This window comes from Micropterus dolomieu, linkage group LG19, assembly GCF_021292245.1.
Source record: "Micropterus dolomieu isolate WLL.071019.BEF.003 ecotype Adirondacks linkage group LG19, ASM2129224v1, whole genome shotgun sequence".
Lineage (NCBI taxonomy): Eukaryota > Metazoa > Chordata > Actinopteri > Centrarchiformes > Centrarchidae > Micropterus > Micropterus dolomieu.
This window is the reverse complement of record NC_060168.1, coordinates 5,382,377-5,393,192: the sequence shown is the minus strand read 5'-3', so window position 1 is coordinate 5,393,192 and position 10,816 is coordinate 5,382,377. Positions and strand designations below refer to the sequence as shown.

The following is a 10,816-nucleotide window of genomic DNA, read 5'->3' as shown; positions in this document are numbered from 1 at the left end:
TCTTAAGCCTACTCTTAAATGTGGAGATGGTGTCTGCCTCCTGAACCCAAACTGGAACCTGGTTCCACAGGAGAGGAGCTTGATAGCTGAACGCTCTGGCTCCTAGTCTACTTTTGGAGACTCTAGGAACCACAAGTAACCCTGCATTCTGGGAGCGCAGTGCTCTGGTGGGGTAGTAAGGTACTATGAGCTCTTTAGGATAAGATGGTGCCTGACCATTAAGAGCTTTGTAGGTAAGAAGAATGATTTTAAATTCTATTCTGGATTTTACTGGAAGCCAATGCAAAGAAGCTAAGACAGGAGAAATATGATCTCTTTTCCTGGTTCCTGTCAGAACACGTGCTGCAGCATTCTGGATCAGCTGAAGAGTCTTAATGGACTTTTTCGAGCAGCCTGATAATAAGGAATTGCAGTAATCCAGCCTAGAATATCAAATGCATGGACTAGTTACCAATGTTACCAATAGCATGCTTAGCTCAGCTACCCTTGTTGATCATGTGACTCTCGGCTCATGGCAATGGCGTTTTCATATGGAGTTTCAGATAGCAGGAAAAGGAGGAGTTAGGTGACCTTTCAACTTTGTGGACAGACAATGTGGCCACACTATGTTCAAACTGCATTTACATCTGAGAGAAGATCACAGTTCAAGTCAGACCACCTAAAGATGTGGTGTTGCTCCTCCTGTCACATTAGGATTGCATTGTGTTCTTGTGTGACGCATTTACACCTGCGGTAACATGCTTCTTTCTTTATACAGATAAGATATTCAGACACAGATTCAGCATATTTTTACCAGGTGGAAATGGGATGTACAACGCATACTGTGCAATACTATAACAGCTTTATTTATTCTTATCACAGCAACTGAACATGACAACTCACAACATACAGCAATTTTAAACATACCGTAACCACTGTATATAATAAGTACATTGCTCCAATTATCTTTATAGAAATATTAACAATGTTCCTAGAAGCAATAGATCAAAGGAAAAGTGTTATTAAAAAGACAGGACAAGAATTATTTTAAGAAGTGAGAAAAACCATGATGCATTTCTGTACCCTGAAGCAGAGCAAGATGGCTTGCTTACAGCTTCTGCAAGTGTCAGACTAGATGATGAAAAGTTTAAAATTAGTCAAAAAATTTAAATTGATAGAGTGGCGTATTATTATTTGTAGAAGAACAATCTGCACACAATAACCCAGCAAGGGCCTTGAGCTATTCCAGATGTTGGTGCATATCATTGAGGATGAACAGCTGGGTGTCAACACCCATAACACTGCATTAAATCATATTCATCAACAGCTATAAAGTTTTAAATAAGATAGACTTCTCTTGATCAAAGTGTTCACACATGAACACACACGATACATTTAACATCATATTTAATAGAAAAACAAACATTGTAATGTTTACCATGAACCAGAAAGGCATTCAAGTGACATTTAAAAAGTATAATCGCACACATACATGTAATAAAATACATGACATGAGATTTACATTGGCAGATCTTTGTTCAAGCAGGTATTGAACAATAATCTGTGTTGTGAATTTGTTTGTATTTTAATTAATATAACAGCAATTATGAAAAATGGTAACAGAAATGAACTATCATCAGTGGAACAGTGCTGAGGATGAATTACAGTTTAAAGTCTGATAGCTTGGTGGAAAAAGCTGCTCTGCAGTCTGGTGGTGTGGCAGCAGAAAAAATAAAAGGCAGCAGGGTGAACAGGCTGTGGCTGGGTGGGTACTGTCCTTTAGTATCCTTTGGGCTCTGCGCAGGCACCTCACCTCACCGATATCACTGATGCTCGGGAGATGGGTACCGATGATCTTCTGAGCAGTTTGAATCACCCGCTCCAAAGTAGTAATGATAAAAAAAATATAGATTTTGATTTGATAGCCTTTATCAAATATTGTGGGTGTGAAATAGGAAATGACCAGGAATCCATACTAAAAGTGTACATGCACACTAAAAAACAATGAAAATGGCGCATGTCCAAAAAAATTCAGATTTTAAACTCTGCATACACACACCTGTAGGTAGCTTTCCCTTTATACATCACAGTCCACATGGAAATGTGCACACGTGGGTCAGCCTCACATGCAGCCATTTACACATGCACATTCAACCATAAATGGTTGATGCAAAGCACCTCATGAATACTGATGCATATAAATGAGCCTGCTTACGCGCCAACAACAATGGCACCTCACGAGATCTAGGTGCTCGTGAGGTGGACGTTTAAAAACACATATTGTTTGACCACTAAGCCTAAACCCCTGGTTCTAATTTACAGATGTAATTTTACCTTGTAGAACTCAGGAGTGTTTTTCTGTTACTTTGGTGGTTTTAAAGGGTTAAAAAGTCACACAATAACACAAACTAACTCATTAAGGCAGCAGTAAACCAGAGAGGTAAAATGACTATTTTTGTCAAGGGAATCTGGTGGCTTTGACGTTTGACGAGAGCATTATAGTGACTGTTTCTGGTTAAACAAAAACATTCTTACTCTTAAAAAAAGCTCTCTCTCTGTAGGGATTCTTTCCACAAAGTTGTTGGACATTTCTGACAATCTGAACCTGTCAGTGGCAAAAACAAGCATTTTAGTGGACGTACTTCAACGGGGCATAATTGCATGCAAGGATTACATTGCAGCCCTGTTCACTGCTGCCGACAGCCGCGCACTCACACAGTACGCGACCAATTTAAAAAAATGTTGTTACCATTAGTCACATAGAGATAAAACATGAGAAAACAGGGATTCAGATTGAAAACCCTTAAAGTACCTGAAACAAATATCTGCCCAAACTTGATCTTCGCTAGTTAACATTTCAGAGTTAAGGTGAACATTTTGTAGTAGTACTACTGTTGTATCTGCTGTCCTCTGCTGTACAGTTTTTACTAACACTGTCTTCTCCCTCTCAGGTGGTGGAGAGCGAAGAAGAGGAGGAACTGACAGAGGAGGAGGGTGATGAAGGTGGCCAGTTTGACGTCATCCCACTCTACTCAGAAAGGGCCACTGTCTCCAACCTGGGCTCCTCCGGCACAGGGGGAGCTGCATCCCAGACCACTGGCCCTCCTAAATCCATACTACTGCTCCTTCTGATTCTGTCTGCCTCCCTTAGCTGGGGGTAGAACAGAGGATATAGAGAAGACACACATACACACACACACACGTACACATACATCCATGCACATGGAAACACTCGCATATAATGGACCTGCCAACAATCCTGGACTGATGGCTGTAAAATAATAGGAAGCATAATGAAGAAATGGACTTCACAATTTGTCAGTAGCATCCCCTTGATTCCTCAGTTCTTTCCTTGGTTCCTTCCTTTTCTCCTTGGAAAATTGCACTTTTTTCAGAATGGTCTGACTGCAGCTGCAGTGGTGTTTTACTGTAATGTCCTGGGAGCACAGGAAACCTAGTTGTGGTAGGTTATTCACATGTTACCATCAACCAATAATGTAGCTGTTTCTGTCATAGGTCCAGAAAGATTATATAATTTTGAGTGGCTTGCTTGGCTGTACACAAACATTAGCAGGCCAAAGTGTGTTAAGCAGGATAAAATAATGGCTTGAAGGTAATGTTGCATTCTTGCCATATTGTACAGACAGTTGAAACAGCTCCTGTCAGCTCCCTCAGTGTTAATCATGAGTAGTAGATACAAATTTCTGACAGCTTTGATGTCTCTCGGTTGGCAATAGGAAATAACCAAGTGTCCACAAACTGGTGCCAAAATGTCTGCAAAGCCAAAATTGCTGGCAATCCATTCAAGACAAAGAAAATACATACTATTAAGATTAAACTTAATGCAACTATTTTAAGAGGAGCTGCAAAGCTTACACAGTTAATGTCTGGTTTAACTTGTTAGCAAGATGCTACCAATATTTACCAAAATAAAACTAGCTAAATTGCTTGTGTGGCTTATGTCTATTTAAATGGGCTCAGATAAAATAATGAACATTCCCAAGCTAGCTATGCTAGTAACAAAATCAAATGGCACAGAAGCTGGCTACAAACTCTTTTATTTGATACATTTTACAACATAGCAAAAGAAAATCTGTAAAAGTTGGTACATGGTGTTGTCAAAGTGCAAACAAATGTTTTAGTAAGATATGTAGTTTGTTAGCTAGTTAAGTTGATGAAAGTTGATAAACTTAAGGATAAACTGTAGGCTATAGCCAATTATAACTTTTGATGATTTATGTACACTGTGTTCATTTATGGCTTCTCCAAAAGCTACTTTTTAGAAATAGGCAACATAGTCAACATAATGCAAATCCAACAGCCCAACCACCTGAAATCTAATAATTGAGTGCCACATTCCAAACTCTTATTTTGTTTATTGGTTCATTTTTATTTAATGATCAGTTTTAATTTTGAGAAGTAGAGAATAAAACACAAATGGATAGTACATTTTTAGTACCAGCATGTGTTTGGGGTCAAAGCAGATGATTGGCCTGGAAACACTGCAAACTAATGATCTTGCTTGGATGTGAATACGCCCCACACACAGAAATGCCCCACGGCTGCAGTCGGACCTCTTTTTTTTTTACTTATTGATGGTTGATGATTTGTCCCACTGGTTACAACTTACCTGTCTATGGGGTCATCCTTACATATGATGCATCATTCAAACTTCATGGTGATGAATGCAGCGATCCTCTTCTCCCAGCCGCTGTCTCTGTTCTACAGCTGGGATGAATGACAAATTACACACTTGGCTCTCATTGTTTAATGAACATCACGTGACAAGTGTGTGATGTGTGTGTTTGTGCGTGCAGGGATCAGACGGAGAGAATGCAAAGAAAATGCTTTTTGTCATAATTTGAGTGTTGCAATTCATCGTTCCCATCCACGTCAGCATTGCCACACATACTAGAGACTCACACACACCTTACATTTGCACACATACTGCCTGCCATGTATTGAGCCGATGCAGCTCTTTTTTGCTTTATTGCTCTATCCCCGTCCGTGTTGCCCTCTCCGGTGCCTCAGGACCGGGACCCGAGCTGCCACCGGCACCCGTATGAATAAAGCAGTAATAAAAACAAGATCCCAGAAACAATATGAGCTCTAAAACAGTAGAACAAACCAAATGGCTCCCCAGCAGGCGAAAAACACATGCTACTTCTGAAATTGACACGGAGACAAAATGAAAAGAGTTAGAGAACGAGTAGGAGCGATAGATGTATGGAGGAGAAATTTAGAAAAAAATAAGGCCCTGTCCCTGTGTGGTCTTTGTGCGTTTGATGTTTTACTTGTTTTTAGTTGGGAGGCTGATAATCACTCCCTGACAACATCTCTTTATCATCTGACAGGCTTCTTGGGTTAGTGTGTGTGTGTGTGTGTGTGTGGGGGGGGTGGGGGGGGTGGGGGGGTGTATCAGACAGTGATAGAAATAGTGTGCTACAGCGAGAACAGAAAGGACCCTGGAGCACAAATATAGCAGAGAGAATCGCCGGCTCTTGATTTTCTGTGTCTTATAAATCTTTTGCTGACACTAATTTTTCCCCCCCGTTTCTTTCCCATTTCTTGGGAATGTGTAAAATTAACTTACATCTGCAGGGGTGCCAGTGATGGTGGAGGGCAAGGAGACAGAGGACGGACAGAAGGGAGGGGAAATAGGAGAAAGATGGAAATGGGAATGGAAAGACAGCCAGAGAATGAAGAAAGGAGGGAAACAAGTCGAAGGAAGAAATGGAGGAGAGGGAGCAGGAGGGGGACAAGGGAAAAGGAAAGCAAGGGTAAGATAGGAAACAAAAGATGTAACAAATTAGAGGGAGAGAAAGAAAAAAGAAGCGAGGAAGCAAGAAGGAGAAGATAAAAGTAGAAAATAAACATAGAAGAAAGCAGCAAGTAGAAGAGGACAAAATAGGAAAGAAGAAGAAAAAGAGGGCATGAAAAGAGAGATGGCAGGAAGAAGAAAGGGGAGAAACAAATGAGAAAAAGCAGAGAAGACAAAGGAAAAGCAGGAACAAAAAGGTTGAGAAGCAAACATGGAGAAAGAATGGAAAAGAAAGAAATGGAAGGGGGGCAAATAGAATTTAAATAGGTGAGGAGAAAAGATGTAAACAGAAGATGGACAGGAGGAAAGGGGGGAGTAAGAAGAGAAAGGAATAGTAGGGAAGAAGGAAAAAAGAAAGAGGGGCAGAGAGAGGAGGAAAAAAGAACGAAATAGACAGTGAAGAAAATAACAAGGAAAAGAGGTTGGAAAGGGGGAGCAAAAAAGAGTTGAAAAGGGATAGGAAGAGGATGGAAGGAGTAGAGGAATGAGAAGAGTGAAGAGAAGGAGTGGGCAAAAAGGAGAAGAAAGCTAGGAGGAGGAAGAGGACACTTGCTTTGTGAAGCTGCCGAGGAAACAAACTACAAAGGGAATGAAAGGATGTGGAGAGAGATAGAGAGGTGACAGGTCTGCTGTGTACTTTAACCTCTCTTTTTCCTCAGGCATTGTGTGCAACTACTGACAAATGCAGGCTCACACAAACACACACACACACACACACACACACACTCTCAAGGCCTTTCTGTCTAAACACACCCCTCAGACAAAGCGCCTGTCAGTCAATGAAACAGTGATAAGAGACAGCGTAAAGCTCTGTTGGCTCACCTGAGATTCTTCTTTAAACATTCCGCCGGCTGAACAATAAATCATGATGTTCTGTGAGGAGTGCTTTGCCCAAGTATTAACTGAGTCATAAACAGCAATCAGGCACTGTAATCTAACAGAGGATACTGATTACAATGAAACATTCATTCATTGTAATGACTGCAAATGTCTCCATGAAGGACTCTTCAGAGAGCTGTCAGCATTGACAGCTTTGTTTAAAGAAACACCATGTGCACCTTAAAACCTCTGACTTAGGTCAACCATGACATGAATCTATATTTTTCTTTCTGCCACTAAATCCCATGAATAGACCCAACCAACAATGAATAATTAACAACTCACATGTGTCTCACAGCCTGATGTCTCTTCTTCTTCTGAGCCATAGAGCTCTATTGTCGTGTAGAAACTATTAAAACCCGTCAGTGAGCCTCACTGCTGCAGTGGGTGACATGTTCCTTCATCACCATGAACACACATAGCGTTCTGTAGTTTACAGAAATTATTCTAGTGATCAGTAATTCAAAATTTTTCCACTGTAGATTTCCCTTTCTCTCAGTCCCACCATGATTCTGTTGTCTTCATGATTATTGTGGCCTAAAATAGCACAATTTGCATTAGCTTTGGTAAGAATTGCAACCTTTTCAATTGTTTTGCAATGAACTGCTGTGTTGTTAAAAAAACTTTATATTTAATATCCAGCTGAACATAGTTTTGTCTTCAGTGTCCCAGGCTGTGTAGCACTCCTAACAATCATTAACCAGATGGTATATTTGAGGAATCTGGTTAGAGATGAGTTAATTGAGGAAAGTTGTTAGAAGTGGTTTGCTGAGATTTCAACTGGAGGAGCTTGTTGGCAGTTACACACACACACACACACACACACACACACACACACACAGCCTGAGCATAAGCTCTGTGAGAAAGGTTAATTTGTTGTGGGCTCACACCACACAAAGGGCAGTGATTGGTATAATTTAAAAATCTTCTGATTTAACCATTTTTTGTGGACATATTGAATTGATGTAAGGCCTTACATATAGCATGAAAACTGGTTGAAGTGTGATGAATTCCTTCTATTTGGAAGAACACCAATTCCTAGTGGGACTGGACAAGTCAGAGTAAATGCTCGTCACACCAGCATTGAAAAAAGCAACGTTTGGAACTACATCAATTAATTTCAATGAACAGTGGACAGCTGTTGTGACTGACTAGCAATAGCAGGTTCTAGACTGGCTAGCAATTAGCTTGTTAACTATAGCAGTTAGCTAACTAGCCCTGTGAGTAGTCACAACACCACCAACCTTGAGTTTTGCTGTGCCACTTTCTTGCGTGACCAGGGATAAAGACCTGTCGGAAATCGTAAAAGTGCTTAAAACAAGATGGCTTGTGAAACAGGTAGAAAGATCATTTTAAAGGCTGATTTTTTTAATCTACTATTTAAGATTAGTAGATCACAACTTCAAATTCCTAGAGTGGTTTTGAAAGTGGGTGCACAAGGTGAACAGTTGAAGTGAAGCCTGCAAACTAATTCAGGTAGTCCAAGTTTGCTGCGTCATCCACATGACAACTCCTCTCGCTGCAGCATAAATCCATGCTCCATATCTCCTGCCACACTGCTCTCCTGAAAGCTATGCTGGCCAACGTTACATAGAACGAGTGCAGTGCCCGTTCACAGGGGCCGATGTAAGACCTCCCTGCGCTTTCTGTTCAAAATGTGCATTCAAACATTGGTTTCACCTACAGCAGTGGTTGGTAAGAGGATGGCCAAAAAAATAAATACTTAAAAAGCGGCTGGTGCTGAAATAGATCTCAGTCATGCCAGCAACAGTTCTCAAACAATCACTTCCTAAAGTGATTGTGCCTACAAAACAAATACCAGTGAAAGTTTTTTGCAGCAATGCTTTATTTTTTGTAGAATTATGAGCTTTTACTTTGAAAAGTTCTGAAAGACATTCAAAAGAGACTGTTGCTTGCTTAGCCTCTTTAAAAAAGCCTCAGGAAACATGATTCCCCTGAATGAGAAGCACAGGAATTTCCTCTGCCTGGAGATGCAGGGTAAATGAAAATATGTGTCCATATGTTAATGAATGTGGATCAATCGCCGGGACCCACACACTCCAGCACATGCTTTATTGCATGGTTAATTTGCTGCAGAGGCAAAAATATATTTGTGAAAGGGGGGGACTGAAGACAAAACCTTTAACCTTCAATTAAAAGGCCTGTGCACTACTGACTGAGCTAACAGGAAACCTAACAATTGATTTTAAATTATCAAACTTATTTGCCGACCGCTGACCTACAGCATTAATAACACTGAAACAACACGACAATGGTGGAGATACTGCTAGATATTCAGCGCCTACCTAGAACTTAACATTAAACATAAAACTCTTACAACTGTTTCAACACATTCATTTCTAACATATATAAATCCTGGATGACAATAACTCTATTTCAACCAGAGATGCTCACAAGTCTTTGAGCTAGAGTCCAAGTTAAGTCTCAAGTCACTCGTGGTTTTAATGAATGTTGTATCACCTGTTGCGTTCAATCCAGGCTGCTTATTATACTGCAATACTGCTGTAAGATTCTGTAACTGCAACCTGTTTTTCATTTACAGAGCACAACCATGTAATGTGCAATGCAATCAATGACAGCTTATAAACTACTGTAAGTCAACACACCCCGCAGACTCTCAAACCCAGTGTAACGTTTTAAAACTGTAACGTTACATGATCAACAATAAACCTGTAACCTGTTTGCAGCCAACGTTAATAATTAATGTGATAGCAGCCAGCGGGACGTAAATCATTACGTTATCGACCACCACAAGTTTGGCAAGTAAACAAACGCTCATTCATCTTTTCATAACGAACGGCAGTCGGAGTTAGCCTCTTGTAGGTCGTGGCTAAACAAGAAGTAAGCTAACATTAGATGGCCAATTCTGAGCTAAACATGTTTACTAACCTCAGGTTACTAACCTATTTTGCATTCAGCGCTTCTTTGTTTGGGTCTTGTTGTGTGAAGTTTTAAAGCCAAAGCTTATGATGAATGCTCAGCAGCTGCTGGTGTTTGTTGTCCTCTCTCACATGTGGCCAGCAGATGCGTATGTGCTACGTAGGCAGGTTATAGGTAACGCAGGGAGGGGAATAACAGTAAGCTAATCAGATGTTTCCTAAAAATAAACATTGCTCAGGAGTCCTGCATCTCGAGTCCAAGTCAAGTCTGAAGTCACTGTGTGTGTGACTTAAGTCGGACTTGAGTCCGAGTCTCAAACTCAAGTCCCCATCTCTGGTTTCAACAATTACTACCACACCGGAGCATACAAGCCCCGTCCCCACGAGTGTACCCCGCTCTCGCTGTTGCAGAGCTCCGCTCAGCACTGTTCTCTACTGTATTTAATAATTCTGAACGTATTGCGTGTTAAAAATGCACAAAACATGAAACTGCACTCCCCTGGGTCCGCAACAACACACCTGCCATTGGAAGTCGATTGGATGAATGGTTCCTTACATAATTGAAATACAAACAAACAGACACACACATATACACAGATTCCTTCCTTTATTAGAGAGATTAGATGAAGTGACGTCCTTTTACCCGATAGTGGAGGTTAATTGAGATCAGCAGCAGAGGGCGGGCGTTTGATTGACTTGGCCGGAGGGGGCCGGAGCGTCGACCTTTTACGGGCCACGTTGTTTGTTCGTTTTAATTGTTGTCTCGTGGTTTGATGCCAGGACCGGCACCCGGTGGCAGGATGACAAGAGGGATGGACGGAGGGAGTAAGAGAGACAGTGGAGGGAGAGAGAGGATGGAATGGACACCAGTGATTTACATTAATATGTACTGAAATAAACAAGCGGAGAAGCCATGCGTTAAATCAACTCAACGAGAGAGACAGAAAGCCTAAAGGGTGAGAGAGGAATAGAGAGGAAGATGTGTGTGTGTAGAAAGAAGCATTCTTTTTATTGTTCTATTACCGTGCAGTAGATTTACACGGGTGAAAGTGCACGCACATACACACACACTCACACACTCACACACACCATGTCAGATTTGAGCGTCTAGTGTGTCTGCTTTCTCTCTCCAGTATTTTAGTATTCTAATCCATCATTGGCCTGACATGGGGATGCTGTCTCTCTCTTTTCTCTCTCCGTCTATGTCTCTCTCACCATGGTACTGCACATACACGGC

The 10,816-nt window shown here is 41.1% G+C and overlaps 1 protein-coding gene across 1 annotated transcript in view; it reads left to right on the top strand.

Moving 5' to 3' along the window:
• Positions 1-3,928, top strand: part of LOC123958345 (GDNF family receptor alpha-4-like) — a 111,847-nt gene extending 107,919 nt beyond the window's left edge. The window contains exon 8 of the mRNA XM_046031669.1: positions 2,931-3,928. Coding sequence (XP_045887625.1) covers positions 2,931-3,140 — 210 coding nt within the window. The 3' untranslated portion in view covers positions 3,141-3,928. The remainder of the gene's footprint in view (positions 1-2,930) is intronic.
• Positions 3,929-10,816: the final 6,888 nt, after the last annotated feature.